The sequence below is a fragment of the Nuphar pumila genome, chromosome 7, assembly GCF_984573655.1.
Source record: "Nuphar pumila chromosome 7, dmNupPumi1.hap1.1, whole genome shotgun sequence".
Taxonomy (NCBI): Eukaryota; Viridiplantae; Streptophyta; class Magnoliopsida; order Nymphaeales; family Nymphaeaceae; genus Nuphar; species Nuphar pumila.
Window position 1 is genome coordinate 125,965,436 of NC_143255.1, and position 17,436 is coordinate 125,982,871.

General features: G+C 35.4%; 1 protein-coding gene and 1 long non-coding RNA gene across 2 annotated transcripts; both read right to left on the reverse strand.

Annotated features, from left to right (window-relative positions):
- Nucleotides 1-207: 207 nt before the first annotated feature.
- LOC149833397 (caffeoyl-CoA O-methyltransferase-like) lies at nucleotides 208-5,031 on the reverse strand. The gene is made up of 5 exons (XM_090013425.1): nucleotides 4,978-5,031; nucleotides 4,335-4,414; nucleotides 2,812-2,956; nucleotides 1,550-1,681; nucleotides 208-595 (listed from the first exon to the last, which is right to left on the reverse strand). Exons 1-5 carry the CDS (start codon nucleotides 5,029-5,031, stop codon nucleotides 299-301), a joined length of 708 nt encoding a protein of 235 aa, XP_089869551.1. The 3' UTR covers nucleotides 208-298.
- A 7,196-nt stretch (nucleotides 5,032-12,227) lies between these two features.
- Nucleotides 12,228-15,144, reverse strand: LOC149833398 (uncharacterized). The gene is made up of 2 exons (XR_016433166.1): nucleotides 15,049-15,144; nucleotides 12,228-12,478 (listed from the first exon to the last, which is right to left on the reverse strand). It is a non-coding gene; the product is annotated as an uncharacterized LOC149833398 (long non-coding RNA).
- Between the last annotated feature and the right edge of the window lie 2,292 nt (nucleotides 15,145-17,436).

Genomic DNA, 17,436 nt, shown 5'->3' on the forward strand with positions numbered 1-17,436 from the left:
AGTTCACAATTTTTTTTTAAATAAGCCACAAGGACACTGTTCTTTTAATTATTTTAATCAATAAAAATTTATTTGTGATACAGGGGCACGTGTCCAAGATGACGTACGACTGTAACGTGGGATACAGGTGCACATATTCTCCTTCCAAATTCCAAACATTTGAAATAGCATAACATAAAGGGTACATTAAACAGAAGAACCAGCAAAAACAACAGGAAAGATGTCCAAGACAGATGACATAATTAGAGAGTACTGAAATATGGACCCCTTTCTCTCAGAGATCCGAACCAGATCCAAATCATGGTAGACGCAGGCACAAGGTGATCCCATCTCCCAGGCACAGCTGAGATATCTCTACTCGCTTGTCAGAAGCCAAGAATCCATTGAAATCCAGTACAAATTCGCGCAGCAGAGAAAACGATTCGGACAACTGTGGACCCTCTACGGGTCCGGCCACAGTTCCGCCCCACAGTGTGTTGTCATATGCAATCAATCCACCAACCTTCACAAGCTTAAGCAAACGTTCATGGTAGTTCCTGTAATTTTCCTTGTCTGCATCAACAAATATGAAATCAAACGAGCCCACCTCCTCTGGCTGCAACACACAGCACATGTAGTTGGGCATAAAAAAAGGGGTTAGTGTTTTGATATTGAAAGATAAGACCACTTAGTCTTTTACCATAATAATAATAATAATAATAATAATAATAATCATTATTATTATTATTAAAAATAAAACAAGCAATGGTATATATATATGAGAAGGGCATGCATAGCTGTCTGCATCATTAGGTGCCTACGTGCATGATGCTCAAAATCTACAACCCATGATAATCGACCACATTCTTTCTCTAACGATCGAGTTTTTCATCGATGAGACTTTACATATTCAATTTTTATAATTTATTTATTGAACATGTTTAGGATTATGAATTTTACATGTTTAGATGTGTTTTTTGAAAGCGCTAAAAATCAACTGCCCACAATACTTTGTAATGTAAAGTTTTAAATGCATGTGAGTTATTAATTTTTCATGTTTCTAAAAATGTGTTTATATGTCTTAAAGTCTTCGTATAAAACATATTCTTACTAAATAAATTATAAAGAACAAATATACGAGGTCTGATCCATGAGATGTTCAAGCATTGGAGAAGGGGAGCCGTCATTGGTTTTAGATTTTAGACCTTCCTTTGGTTGGACTCATTTGCATGATGTGCCAAACATGGTTAAAACCTTGGTTTAGCTCTCAAAATGGATCAGGTCCCACTCCAAATTTTAGCCCCAATTTGAAAATGGGTATGTTTAATACCCAACTCATTTGTACTCGACAAGATTCATGCCCAAACCCATTAACTTATACTGGTTTACAATTTCAACTGCAACCAGATGTAGATCCAAACTCGAATCAAATTGGGTTGAATTTGATTCTAATTTTTAGATTCATTTCAAAAAATGGACCTGACAAAACCCAACCTGAACTTCACCAGACCGACCCGGTTACACACGTGTTCAAGTACTACCATGGCTACAAACGAGTGAACATTCTTACCTTCTGGAGCAGTTCATCAATGAAATTAAGTGCCTTGTCCTCAATGAAGTTGATCTTGTGCCCCACTCCTGATTCTTTGATGTATGGGAAACCAATTTCATATGCTTTACGATCCGGGTCGATAGCAATTATCTGCAAAGCCAAACATTGTAAAACACATTACTGGAATGCGTATGAATAGGGCTTTGTCAAACCATGGTCCAAATTTTACACTCTATTTTCAGATATGGATACATAAAATAAGATCCAAATATGTACTTGGATCAGATTTTGTTTGTTTAATCAGAAAATTTTTAGGGTTGAAACTGGATTTGAATCACTGAGGATTTGGATCACGCATGCTTTCTTTGTCCCTTTTACATGCAAAAAGCTTATTTTCAGACTTCTTTTACATGATCCAGTGATGATATTACTCAGTGTTCCAGACCCCTATTGAATTTGGTTAGAGTTGGATCTGGATCTGGATCTGAATCTTACAAAATGCACCCATGTCCAATTTGTTTGCATCCCTACCAACATTGCAAAATTAAACTGAATAAACAAAACTCTCTCTATCTCTCTCTCTCTCTCTCTCTCTCTCTCTCTCTCTCTCTCTCTCTCTATATATATATATATATATATATATATATATATATATATATATATATAGAGAGAGAGAGAGAGAGAGAGAGAGAGAGAGAGTAGCACATAGGTCTTAAACTGTTATAAACAGCTTAAAAAATAGGTGTTTGCTTAATCTGAATTTACATATGCTCTATTACTTATTAGAAAGCATGCTTTAGATGAAACATTTTTCATGTGTGCTTTTAGAGTGATAAAAATTCAATGGTCAGGTCACAGAAAAGTTCTTGATAAAAAAAATCCAATATTCTGGTTGAATAGATCTGATGTAAAGTGCATCTTTTGGTAATTAAACAATGACAAACATTTACAGGTTTGGATTAAACAAAAAAATGCATGTGACTGTTATTTTGAAGTGATTAAGATGTTTTTAAGAAAAAATATAATAATGAAGAGAAATTAAGATGTTTAGAAGATAAAACCATTTAGGAGGCTCCTGTATATAGGAAAATTAGTAAAACCAAGCTGCCCAGGCCTAGTGGAAGTCAGACTTGGCAAGTTGATTCTAGTCAAGTTGTTCAGGTCAAGTGGACCCTAAAAGTCCCTCTGAGTCTAACTCAGTCCCAGACAAAAGGTCCACCAGGCTTGCGCGGACCGATCTCTGGAGCCTGTTTAATGCATGGCTGGCTTTCAGTTCATACCTTGCCATCATCAGGCAATGCAAGAGCTGTGACAAGAGCTGAGTAACCAGTGAAAACTCCAATCTCCATAGTCTTTTTGGCGTTCATGAGCTTCAGCATCAGACCGAGGAACTGCCCTTCTTCTGGGGGTACGACCATTGTGGCCCTTTATCAAATAACAAATGAAAGGGAAAAAAAAAGATTTGTTAGGTCTTGTAATGTGAGTAAGGGTGCCAACCTAGCAGGGCCGACTGGCCTCTTTTAGATTTGAGGCCTCCCCTAGGGCCTCAAATGAAAAAAAAAAATAACTCTTACATTTCACATGTGAAAAAAAAAAGTATGGAGAAATATGGACCTCCAATGAAATATGCCTAGGGCCTCAACTTATCTATAATAAAAATTACAAAAACCCACCTAACTTTTGGTCTATTTACAAACACACGGCTAACTTTTGAGATATTATGAATACAAGCCTAGGGGTGGGCATCGTGCCAGCTCGGGCCTGTTTAGAGCTCGGCCCGCCGGGCTTTAAGTACGGCCCGGTCTGGAGATGACCCAGTTATTAACAGGTTCAGGTTTAAAGAGCAGCCCATGACCTGGCTTGACCCAAACCCAACTTATTAGTGCAACTAATTAGGTAAATAATAAATAATTAACATGTTCTCATGTACTTAACTGATTATCTTTCTAGTTTTCATAAAATTAATGAAACTAATTAGGTAAATAATAATAGTTATCAAGTTATTATGTAATTAAATATTTTTTTATTTTATTTTTTTATTTTTAATAATTAAGAAATAGCTCAGTCTTGCCGGGCTGGACCAGTAACCCACGGGCCGACCTGGATCCGACAACATATATAAAGGGCTGGGTTTTGGTCCTGTAGCTAAAGGGCTCAGGCCTAAATCCTTGACCCAAACCTGGCCCATGGCGGGCCAGATAGGCTTGGCCCATTAACAAAGCAATATCCAAAAAGGTTAGGTAACTCAAATGCATACCTCCTTAATTTGTTTTTCGGTTAACCGAAAGTATGGCTATGGTTAATACCTGAGTTGTCCTTTCTTATTCTCAGTAATATTCATCATTTTACCTAAGGGTGTCAACAATCAGGTATGACCCAATCTCAACCTGTATATGATCCATTAAGATCCGGTTTGGTAATAAAGACAGAGGTCCAATCAAGAATTTGGTTCAGAATCTTAAAGTCTGATTAGTATATGGAGCTGGTCTGGCTTATAAAATCCCATACCAGACTCAGGCCTGACCCGAGTTTCAATTAAGATCTGCAAATGTTAAATTTAAAAAGCATAAAAGAATATTATTTATCAGGTTTGGACTGGTTTAGTTTATGAAATCCCTATACGACCCAGGCAGGTGTTTCCTATGATAGGTCTGGTCAGACCCCGATCCAGTACCAACACCTCAAAGTTGGACCCAGGTATTGACCCTCTTGGGCCCACTGAGTTTCAACCCATCGACACCGTTTTTACCCTTTAGAAAAAAGTCCATTTTACCACGAAAGAGAGAGAGAGAGAGAGACCCACCATCGATGTGATTCCGTGGCCTCCCTGATCTTCTTTAGGTACTCATTTTCGCGGTGATATACATTAGTCTCCAATATGTACTATACAAACCACACATTAAAAAAAAAAAGGTCAGTACTTTTTTACATTTGGACCAAGGGGGTTTCAACTTTCAGGGTTATATGAATAATATTCATATTATATACATTTTATATATGTAATATACATACATTTTATACATTATCAAGCTTTTAAAAACACTTAAAACATTTTTTTTCAGAAAACGAACTCTGTGATCAGTTCGTAATGAGCTCGGCTCATGACAAGCGCACAATTAACAACCCAAGCCTGAACAGCCCAACTTCGTCTGGTTTGGCTCGTTTACCAGCCCTAGTCTTAAGAATAGGGATGCAAATGGGTCGAATCCAGGAAGGTGGTTTTGCAATTTTGGCAGATCCAAATCCGATTCTAATCTGAATCCCCATGCATTTAGCTATTCCGGATCCGAACTGTTTGCATCCCTACTTAAGAGAAAAAAAAGAATTTCCGATGCCTCGAGAATTCTCTCTTATAACAAACACCTCTATTTCCATCATTCTCTACATTCACCCTAATGGTTTCACGCCATTACGTCAAAGCAATTGTTGTATTGAAAAGATACTACCTGATGGAGGGCATCACTTTGTAAAAGGCTTATCTTCTTCCTTGGCTCAGCCATTGTCCTGAAAATTCACACCCCAAACTTATGAAAGTAAGGCAATGAGAAAAAAGGGGAACGAGACCCATCATGCGCACGTGCGTGCGTGCATGCATGCAGGTTCACACACACACAGATTTTGTAACCCAAGTAAAGCATTTCCAGTTCCATTGATCTTGTAATCCCTCAACCCAATGTTTGGTTGCATCTGAATTCAATTCATATTTGGTTTTTAATTTGCTTGAGATTCCAAATCACATTTGTATGCAATCAAACATACACTAAAAAACTATATATATGAAACTACATGGTGGTGGTGGTTCCGAAGAATCTGCACCGTAGTACCATACCGTGGTACACACACTTGTTTGCATAAATCTAGCCACCAAATAGTAAATCTATCTGCACAGGTGTACTTAACATGATTTATTTAATATATTAAAAGCTTTTATCATGTTCAATACACCATAAGATTTTATTTTTTAGACAGTAAAAATCAGCGACTCACAATTCATGAAAATAAGAGTGGTTTAAAAATGGTATGAATGTATTCGAGTCATTAACACACTCTCAATAAATAAAATATTTGAAACATGATCCAACAATTAGATTTTGCTTTTGGAAATAAGAGTGATTTTGAATTTCCATATATATATATATATATATATATATATATATGATACTGTGCTACCAGAGCACCTACTCCCACCTACTAAAAGCTTTAAATTTTAAAAAATTGTGAACTGTTTTTTATCAAACCATCTACAAGCATTATTTAGTATAAAACAAGTTTTAGATCATGTGATTATGACATAAATGTAGGTTTTTTAAGATCTTCAAAAATTCAACGGATCACAGTGTACTAAAATTTCATGACTAAGAAAACCTATTTTTATGTCCGAAAACATGACCCAATACATTATTTCTACCAAAATAAACAAAATTGCATGACTAAGAAAACCTATTTTTATGTCCAAAAAGCATGACCCAATACATCATTTCTATGAAATAAACTAAGTTGAGTCTAGAAGGTCTCATTGAGTTTATGCAACCTACAACTATGAATTCTACTAAGTTCTATGTATATATATACATATATATATATATATATATATAGAGAGAGAGAGAGAGTAATGGGTCTGTGCTAAACCACATAGGTGCTAAATTGGAGCTAAAGTGCGTTGACCATCCATAGCGCGTGTTGATGGATGATCAGCACAAAAAAAATACAAAATCACATTTTTTTTACCTTTAGTGGCAACTAAAAGCACGGATAAAGGGTCAGATACCTTTACTGGCGCTTTTAGTGTGACACTAAAAGTTGAGCACATTTTTTTGAAAGAGGCCTTTACTGGTGCACTAAAAGCGCTGGTAAAGGGTCTGGAACTTTTACTGGCGGTCAAAAATGCATTTTTTGTGCATTGTTGATGAATGGTCAGCACGCTTTAACTCCGATCTAGCACCAAATGGGTTTAGCATGAATGTGTTTATATGTATTATAAGAGAGTGTGTGAGAGAGAGTCTTTAAAAGGAATGTATCATCTACTGCTTTAAATGGTTGACAAATGGATAGGTAACACACAGTTAAAGCAAATTAAATATAAATTTAATTGAAAAGAAACTTTTGAATGGCTATTCAAGGAAAGACTTAACTGGCAAACTAAATATGAAAATAAAAAGGTTGAAACATGATGAAGGAAAAGTTTGGTTGGCAAATTAAATATGAATTTAATTGAAAAGAAAATTTTGGATGTTTTTATTAAAGGAAAACCTTAACTCTTCATTGCCCAAATTAAATCCAAACAACTGTCTAAAATCTTTGTATTTTTTTGAGGCTCCAAATATCAATTTTTTCATCGAAAACACATGATCCAAGTGTAAATTCCTCATAAATCGACCATGCCCAGCACATTTATGGGGTCAGGAAAAAAAATACCGAAAGAATAGAAAAACCCAATTAACATATTTCATTTAGCACAAACCCATCTCTCTCTCTCTAGAGAGAGAGAGCAGCCTTATAATAAACACAAAGCGGCCCATGAAATCAATGAGGCCAAAACCCCAGTTTGGGAATTAACATTTGCATTGATTTCCAAGAGAAACTCTCTTTCATATACAAGAAACACCTTTCCAGGGTTTTTTTTTTTTTGTCTTTCCACATATGAAAGTGACCTTCTGTCGTAGAAAAATGGACCTCTTTCAAGGGATGAAACAGACTCTCTCCATGATAAGAATATAGTAAGGTTCACATAATAAATGCAAGAAAAATATCCTTCTTTTTCGCACTGTGGACCGAGTCACTTAATGGGCCTGCCTGCCTCCCTGCAAGGTAAACCTCCGGGTTGAGAACACCAGCACATGACGTGCCTAATAAAGCAACGGCAGCCCCAATGCACAAAAAGCATCTGTCCTATCAAGATTGGTTCAACCTCTCCTCATGGGAAATCACTTTCTCTTCCGATTGAAGAGAAAGAGGCTTTCCTTGAGAGGGGGTGTATACCAAACAGATGACAGAACAGTAAGTACGGAAGGCTAAGCCAGCGCGGCGTGGCTAGGTCTCTGCGCCTGAAGCTGGTTTCTCTTCGAGTAAAAAACAATATATATATATATATATATATAATAAAATGCACAATGAAAAAGAAAGGAAAACTTATGTAGCCATTACCAACTGAAAAGGCAAGAGGATCAAGGATTTGAAACGCCTGCGAGAATGACATGCTTATGAGAGGCCGAGGATGCAACATTTATAGCTTCTATCACCGTGCAAGTCAAATTACAAATCTGCACTGAAATCTGTGGTTAGGGACACATTTAGCTTTTGACTTCTAGTTGGCAGCAAAGCCAACAAGCCGTTAAGTTGCACGTGCTTGTAACACCCAGTTTGAGAGGTTACCTGGCAGGATTTAAGAATCTGAATGGCTTCCAGAGGTGGGCCGTGGGGTCCCACCCGGGGTCAGTGAGGGTTTCTTGTCATAAAAAAAAAGGCAAAATCTGAATGGATCAAGTATCTGCTGGAGCCAGCTCATTTACCACATGCGGGATCCGGTACTGTAGAAACTGGGATTTTCGAGACCCAAATACAAGTGAAAATCAGTGCTTATCATATATAAAGAGTGCATCTGATAAGGGTTTGGACCTGATTACCTTGAATTAGGTTCTGAGCTTTGTTGAGTTATTTGGATCTGAAAAAGATTTGATGAGGCTGGATCTAGATAGGCAGGTTTTCTAAGCTTCGAAACACCCTAATTGGACAATTCTCTTTCTTGTGTAACCACATTGCTCGATAGTTACATGACCCGGACGGACCTATACCTGCAAACTAATAGGATCTTGGTGCAAAATTGGATCACACCCAACATTGTGTGGTCGAATATGGATCATGGGCTGAAACCAATTTTGACTCAATTGGGAATTTCCCTTATGTTCTGAAGAGATACATGCACATATGCCAGGCAGGTTTGGACCTGGCCCTTGACAGGATCTGGTTCTAGTTCGGTTTGGGCCCCACAACTGACAGGATATATCCACAACTGACAGGATATATCCAGAGATGCAGGATATATATATATTTCTTGTTTAACAATTTATTTTAATATATATAAATAAAAATGAGTCCACAACTGACAATTATATCAAAATTACATCCAAGTTTTTAAATGTCAAAATCAAATATACAAAAACATCAATGTATACTCCCCAGGGTTGTCCACAACCCAGCTAACTTCTCCTCATCATGCGGCACCTCATCGTCTGACGCCCTCTCTTCATCCACAATTTGTTTACCCTTCTCTTCACCCCCTCATCATTCTCTTCTTCCTCCTCAACCTTCTTTTCTTCCTATTCTTCACCCCCCTCAGCATTCTTTTTCATTATCTCAATCATCTTTTTGGCCCACTGTAAACATACATTATTCTTCTCAAGTTTATAGAATTTTATCATATGCTTTCTATAAATATATATGTCATTATGAAAAATAGGGTTATCAATAAATAAATAATAATAGCTTACATAAAAAAACAACAAAACATGACATATAATATATCGTATATGCATGGAATTTAATTATTCACTTAAGCCCATGTATTGCATATACAATATGACAAATTTTTCATAATCATACATGTAATATTTATATATCAAATGAAGAACATGTACATGTACTAATTGAGTTAACAAACATGTGCAAAATAATTACCTGTTCATTTGTTTAAGAATATCTTGCATAATAGTAGTCATCCATTCAGTGTGAGCGTCGTAGTCACACCACCCTGGAAAAAAATAAACCTACAACACAACCTTGTACTTAAAAAAGTCTATAAGAGAAAAACATGCATATTATTAAATAAATAATATTATCATATTATGGTTTCTATGTCTTGATCAGCCAAATCTGTAGACTCCGTGAAATTGCACAATCTAATTTACTTCACTTTCATATTCATTTCTCAAAAACCTAATGATAATTTTTACAGTTGACATGAATTAAGATTTACAACATAAAACGAGTTTAAGGTCGGTGTGCAGTTAAAATTTTATATTATGTAAATGTAAACGTAAGTATGCACAATTGTTTAACAGATACCTTGTCACATTCATAGAATGAATATAGCAAATTGTTGAGACCCAGGCAAAGGTGAGCCCTATCTTGATATCCTGCATTTTAGAGCATTTGATGTTAACAATTAATGTTTACCAGTTAGTTTCTATTAGACGGTAAAAAGCAATAAAAATATTGCTTTTGAGATTCACAGAGAAATACAGGGTATAATAAATGATCTTTGGCAATCTACGCCTGCTTGCATTTTTTTGACATAAAAATTTTGTAGTCTCAATATGAATTTTTCTAAGTGCTGCATCATCAAAATGTGTGATATATTCATATTAGATTTAAATGAGTCTACATATAAACATAACAAACACAAAACTAAACAACTTGTGATATACTCATGTCACTGGCCAACATTATTTCTTCTCCGAACAAAAACACTTAACTACATTTTGGTTGTTGCATACCTTATTCATTCTCATCACCTTGTTTTCATCGTCAATTAAAATTAAATATCAACATGTACACGTTAGTACCATTGGTTGTATATACATAATTCAAGATATTGATAATTATACCTTAACTACCTCAACTGCGTCTTTGTTTGGGGCTGGGGTTGTGGCTGGTGACCTGGTTTTGATGTTCTTTCTTATACTACAGTTATACATTTTTATTATATCTTAAGATACATAAGATATACATAGCAAACATAAGACATTATAGTACTTTATTAAAAAACATATAATATAACTTTAAAAAATAATTAATTAAAAAACACTAGCATGCATAAGATGTTAAAGTAGTTAATTGAAAAATATAGAATATAAATTATAAAGAAGCAATTTATTAAAAACATTAGTTAAATACTTTTCCAAAGTATAGAATACTCATACATACTTTTATTTGTGTTTCTGCATATTATGGCCAACCTCATCACATTGACTACACTTATATGACACCACATCCTTGTGTTGTGTTGTGTTGTGTTCTGTTCTCCGCCTCTTGACTTAGGCTGATGTGATTTACATCCTATTTTTTAGGGATAGACAAGAATAAGAGTCGAAGGAGCGATGTGTAAGATGTTATCCACCATAAAAAATAATGGATATCTATTATATGTAGCTCGATACGATTCAATTGTAAAAAACTTGTTGTAGTAATCCTCTGGTACCTTATTCTCATATAAAATGCATGTGAGCATGAAATCTCGCTAACTTGTCACTCTTCACAAGAGCATGCTTGCTTTTGAAGATCAACAATGTAGCCATGAGATCAATCATGAGCTTTATATCGATGTCAGAGCAATACACTACTTGCAAATGTTGTATTGATGTCATGAGCTGACAATAATATACTCGTGTTTTTCTTTTAGAAGTATGTCATTTACCATAAGAAATTGAGGATATCCTTTCAAAAACTCATCAATGCATGAAAGAAAGGATAAAGACGTACTTGAATCGATGTTCACGGTTGGTCTCAATGTACCCTAGTGATATTCAGTTAGCCATCATCAAATGATCGCAATAGGTAGGAAGCATCTTGGAAGACTCTTCGAATGAACCATATAACACCTTCCTTGTATATTCTCATTCATGTCATGCTTGTTTATAAATAACCTCAATACCTTTCTCCCAACTTATGTTATTCATGATTTAGCTTGCAGTCATCTTCAGGTAATTGTGCAAGCGTTTGTGAGTAACACATAAAATCTATTTGGAATACACTGCTTTCACTACAAAATTGTCCACTGATCCACCACATATATGCTCTCTTTCATACATCTTCACTAGAAAAAACGTTGTTTCATACACCTTTGTGCAATGGATCTTCCAATGGCAATCAACCATAGTTTATGGGTTCTTTCATGTGCATACGATATTGACTTTGTTACTATAGCTCTTCACAAATTTTGTTTAATAGTTATTCTTGATCACATGATTTCTCAAAAATACACATAACACTCAAGATTATGAAACCTTTTGCCACCAACAATTTCTCCATCGTTTGAGTATGTTGTTGGCCACTAAAACCGTTTACAATCATTAATTTTTTTTTTTGCAACTCGTTATAGAACTGGGATGCCTCCACTTCATTGATTTTTAAATACTCTTCGTTGAATGAGAATCCATTGAACGAGAACTAAGGGTTTGACTTCCCAAATGCCATTTGTGCATCATTCTCATTCGACATTGTTTGTCCCATATCATTATTGTCTTGGTCTTCTCCTATCATTTCTAATTTCGGCTCAACCAACATGATATATTTATCATCATGGCTATCATATGATTCTTCATTGAGGTATTTATCGCCACTACCTCAATTTGACTGATTGGTTGCATAAATTAAATCAAAATTTGTCATATATATTATTCTCTTTGCTTCCTTGCATGCATTTTCAACTCTCAAAATTAACAATAAAAACAACACCTCCAACTCAAGTATAAATTAAAAAGTCCAAGAACCTTTACCTAGATTTATCATCTACATTGGAAAGCTAGGTGTCATTTAACTTATTGCGATAAAGATCACTAACACGGGTTTGCCTATGTGGTTTAATATCATCTGCAGTAATCCTCTCATTATTAATTGTTTGGGACAGTGAGATGTTCTTCAAAGAATTCAGCTCAAAAGATGGTGTGTAACACCCCAAAATCTAACACAAATTTTGAGATTTTTTTTATAACAGCGAAAATATTTAATTTAAACCAGGTTAAGCATCTCGTGCATGTCACAGGGAAACTTGAAGCAAATACCATCCATTTCATTTCTAATAACAATTGATAATAAAGTAAGTGTTATGAACATTCTAGTAACATAATTGAAATAAACTAAACTAGTTTTAAACATCCCAGGATTATCAATAATTCATGTGTCACTGCCCGTACATCATTCTGCTACCGCTCTGATTCTTTTATTCTTCTCCTGAATAATGGTAAAGTAATTTGAATCATACAGCCAGCCTGAGTAGAAGAATACTATGATTATGTAGATGTACTTTGTAACAAGTATACAATGCAATTGAATATTTAATGGAAAGCATAGCTGAGATAAAGCATGACATATTAAAACAAGTAACAGGAAATCTATCAATTGCATATCACATTTCTAATTCATGAACTAACATGAAATAAATATACACATGTTCAAGTACAGAATCTCACAATCTTTCATATGACTGAAATACTTAAAAAGTTTAATTTAAGTTTCTCTTGAATTATCCCGCGGGTACTCGCAGGCCAAGACAATCGTAATAGAAGAGAACATTTGAGGGTTTATTATACTTGGTGTTTTATTAACCTAGACATCTAACTGAAACTGAAATTCTAAGGGATCAGTTAACTAACCGAGAGAACCTCCCAAAGGCCAAAAAAAAAGGATGCATTTCTAACTTCTGCAAAAGAACTTGGAGCTACCACCTAAGACAATTTGGTAGTATGGGTCCCCTAACTCCGATGATTGGGGACCAACGAGCCATTGCCGCTCGAAGCTAAAAAGCACATGTCCCCGGAGTTGTGTATCACCTACCCTATCCAAGGTAAGCCCGAGTCTGAGTAGTTGTTTACCTTATTAATTTTGTTACTCGACCTTTAGGATATCTCAAAGTTGAGCCCAATAGCTCAACTCATAGGTGCTCACAAAAGTTGTGAACCACACTACAGTAGTAGCGTATTCCCAAATATTCCTACCCTAGATAAGTCAATCAGATTATTTATAGAATTTTCACTCAGACTGCCCTAGTACCTTTAAATCAGTCAAACAAATATTATAATATTTAAGATTCTCTTGTGTATGAGCAATATTACTCGAGTAATCCACTCATAAACCTTAAGTATCACACTTGGCATTTTAATTGCCAATATTAAACCATGGCTTGTATTAACATAACAGGTGTAACCCTTGTTCACGCATCACCGTTATAACTCACCCGAATTACAAACTCGATTATTAACTTATATTTGTTTTCCCACAAGTGTCTAATATCACCCATTTTCAGCTACAAGCATAGTGCTCATATGCAGCAAGAAAAAAAGGTTGACTTCTGTTGGTCCAGGGTCGACTCTCTAGTCTTCTCAAGCTGCCATACTGCAATAAGGATCAACCCCCAGAGGAAGGAGTCGGCTCCTATGCCCAGTATGAGTGTGTGTGCATAGTCATAACAACTATGATAAGCACATATTTAATTGTCTCTGTGTGCGTAGAAGTGTGTGCAGAAGACTATATTAAAGACTTGATTTATTCGCAGTTAGGATCACAACAAAAATACATGTACACTTCTGTGGTTGTGCAGTGATATGTGCAACAAAATGTGTCATAAACAGTGTGTATGTGTGTGTGTGTTGCAGAAATTACAAACATGAAAGTGCATATTTATTTGTCACTGTGTGCAAAGAAATGTGTGCAGAAAGATATATCAAAGCACATGGCAAGGTCATAGAACCCTACAATAAATTAAACTATGCTCAAAGAAAAATAACAAGTATATGTAAGAACCCAATGTCTTTCTACCGACTACTTATCAAAGTTGGCTCCAGGTTGAGTATAAATAGAAAATTTAATTTCTTAAATAAAATGACTAAGAACTATTACCTCAAATCAGAGGTATAGACATCCATGTAAACAGACTGAATCTGACTTGATTAAACAAAAAATGAAATTGTAAAGACCTGTAATTACAAGTGGCCAATCAAAGCTCATGTCACAAGTGGACAGGGTAAATGAATATTGGCTATATGGACTACTATCATACCTTATATACAGGAGTAAACATTAACAATGCAAAGTGATTTAAAAATTCTAGCCAAATTTTAATTTAGTGTTGATTTATGTAGTCACTAGCGTATCTAACAAATTAATCATGACAAAAAAAAACAATTCATAGATGACAACTCAAACTCAAGCTAAAATTTGAAAGAGTAACAATTACACGTTTGTGATGGAATTTATCAAGCTCTAGAAATTAGATTACAATAGCGATTTTAAAATCTCAAGTCCAAGCTCATCAAGTAATTTATCGAAAATAATTGACACGATATTTATATTATCCTTAACAGAAGTCAGAAACCAGAAATGACAAAAATACAATTTAAAGTTTAAGCCAAAGATCGACAAATGCTTATTCAAATCAGGTTTTTTACATTCAGATTATTTTCAAATTATGTATATCCGAGATCAAATGTACTTTAAAATATTCCCAACGCACACACACAGATCAGAGGTTTGATCAAATTTTCTCGATACCAAAATGCAGATCAGCGGCTGAAACTATTTCAAAATTTCTTTAAATATCGGTCACGCATATAAATCTTATGTGTACTTCACATATTGCGGAAAAAAAATCTTTAAATCCAAAGCACGTAGGACGTGGATATGTATTCCACAGTTCAGAATCCACAGATCAGAAGTTCTGAATAGCTTAAGTTCACGCCCATGGTCGTGAGGTAACATATTGCATGCCTGTCACAAGGTACAATGCAAAATCGCAAGAACCCTACCTTTTTTAAGCTTTTCCCCATTTTTTTTTTATTTCCCTCTTTCCGCCGCAGTGAATCCAAGAAACCTTCACGCTGGACCGTGTAAAAGAGAGAGAGAGAGAAGGAGGTGGATAACGAGAGAGGTAATGAGAGGGAGAGATGAGGTTTTAAAGAGGAGCGTGGGAGAGAAAAATGGGGGAAGAGGGAGGTTGTGGGGGTCGGTTTCCCTCTCCCCTTATTGCGTGAAAGGGGCGCTTTCATGCCCCCCCACCCCACACACACACACACATATTTCTAAAAAAAAGTAAACCCTACTTTAGGGTTTACGTGAGTTTTTTTTTTAACATGGATTCTTTCTTTTGTTATACGGATTTGGGTCTTTTACACTATGACCCGTGATGTATTATGGTTTGAGTCCCACACAAGGCTATCTGGATCCAAGGATCCAAAAAAATTTATTTTAATCTTAACTTACTAGTATTAAAAAATTTAAATTTGGATCTAGTTAAATCACTATAGATCCAAATATATTATCCTAGATTCCAAGTAATTTATTATGGATCTAATAAAATTTACTTTGACCTTTACATTTTTTATGCACAAAACCACATTAATATTGAAGTTTCGATGTTCAAGATCCAAATAAAGTAATTTAGATCCAGACCTTTGGGGCATAAATTTTTGGGATCCAAATCGGTAAATTAATATAGATCCAAAATAAACTACTATGGATCCTATATAAGGTTTTTCTCATTTAAGATCCGATTATAAATTTATGGATCCACATAATACTTTTTGGATCCAATACCAAATCTAACCATGATATCGAGGATCCTTTATCAAGGCTCTGAACTAAAAATTAAAATCTACTATTAGATATTCATCAGAATCCAATATCAAATATTCGGATAGTATATAGGGGATATGACATTCAAGATCCAAACATAATATCTAAGATCCAAATAAGAATAAAATAAAACAATGAGAATATCCTGGTACCAACTTATGAATATAAAATTCAAGTTTATTTAGCCGATAAAATTCACAAGTGTTACATGGTGCTTGAGATAGAGGCAAATAATCTATTATTCCATTCAATAATTGCTTGTACATCTCTTCTTATTGCTTCTTGTACGTCACTGTAGACTACTTGTGTAACTTTGTAGCCAACAACATCTTGTTTAACTTCGTAAACAATGGTTTCTAGTTCAACTGTAATAGCACCTATAGCTTTACTAACAACTAAGTAAACGTCATCACTATATAACATTGATTCTACATCATCATCGTCAAAGACATGTATCCATATTTGTTGGCCATCTTTGCAGAATTATGTTTATACTGGAGAATCATTGACACTTCTACATATAAATTTTATGAGACTTCAATGCTACAAATTTCTTATAGTTGCTATTTTAGAGACCAATATAGATCCTTAAATAGGTTGATCAGTGCTATAGTAAAATAGCCTTACCATTTTAGAAGCCATCATAATTGCATACACTAACCACACAATATCATTCAGTTAACAACAACGACTATAAAAACCAACAACCCACAATAACCCCTAACCCTTATTCAATGCTTGTGGAGGACATAACACTCTTTAGTGTCATGGCCCACCATCCTGTAAAACCGATAATACTTGGATGGGTCTTTGCCCTTCATTTGCGAAGGGTTTGATATCTCGAATAATTTAATCAGACCATCCTACAACAACAAATTCAAAACCTGTGATCGGGTTGGTTTGAATCTTGTGAACCTCCTGTCCCTGGTCTACTTCAGATTTTTTTTGTACCCACTTTCCTTCTCATTATGTTTGTAGAGGGCACCTATTTGGGTACCTCCCCTCTGCCCCTGTTAGCCCTACCTCTAGTATTGGTGACCTTGCTTTTGACCTGGATGACCTTGTTTGGAGGTTTGAATGATATTCACTTGAGCTTTGGACGGGTCTGGTTTTTTATAGACATTGTTGTCCTTATTATTCTTCAAGAACCTATCATATACCCTCCTTCTAATGCCTACCTTAAAGGTGGTAGCCTTCTTAATGAGTTTGGCATAACTCTCCACTTGAACCATGGTAATCAAGCTCCTCGGGGGCTAGGAGAAATCATCTATGATTATGACCAACACATGCAAGTCTAAGATCGACTCCTTCATTTTGCTAGTCATAGTCCTCCATCGGTTTATAAACTCATGGGTGCCCTCCTTCTTCTTTTTCTTGAGGTCATACAATTGGTTGATTGTGCGCGGAGCATCCGCGTTAAAACAAAACCACTCTATGAACATGTTGATAATTTGCTTGAACTCTCAAATGTTCTGAAGATTTAGGGTGGCAAACCAAACTAATGACTCCCCTTTCATGCTCCTGGGGAACTAGTTGACTAGCCTCCTCTCATTGTTCCAATA

Bases quoted from the DNA above. Each gene is read 5' to 3' on its own strand.
- LOC149833397 (XM_090013425.1), bottom strand. From the start codon at position 5,031: ATGGCTGAGCCAAGGAAGAAGATAAGCCTTTTACAAAGTGATGCCCTC. The intron at 4,415-4,977 runs GTAGTATCTTTT...TGGTTTGTATAG, and splicing joins AAAGTGATGCCCTCCATCAG to TACATATTGGAGACTAATGT. The intron at 1,682-2,811 runs GTATGAACTGAA...TTGGCTTTGCAG, and splicing joins CATTGCCTGATGATGGCAAG to ATAATTGCTATCGACCCGGA.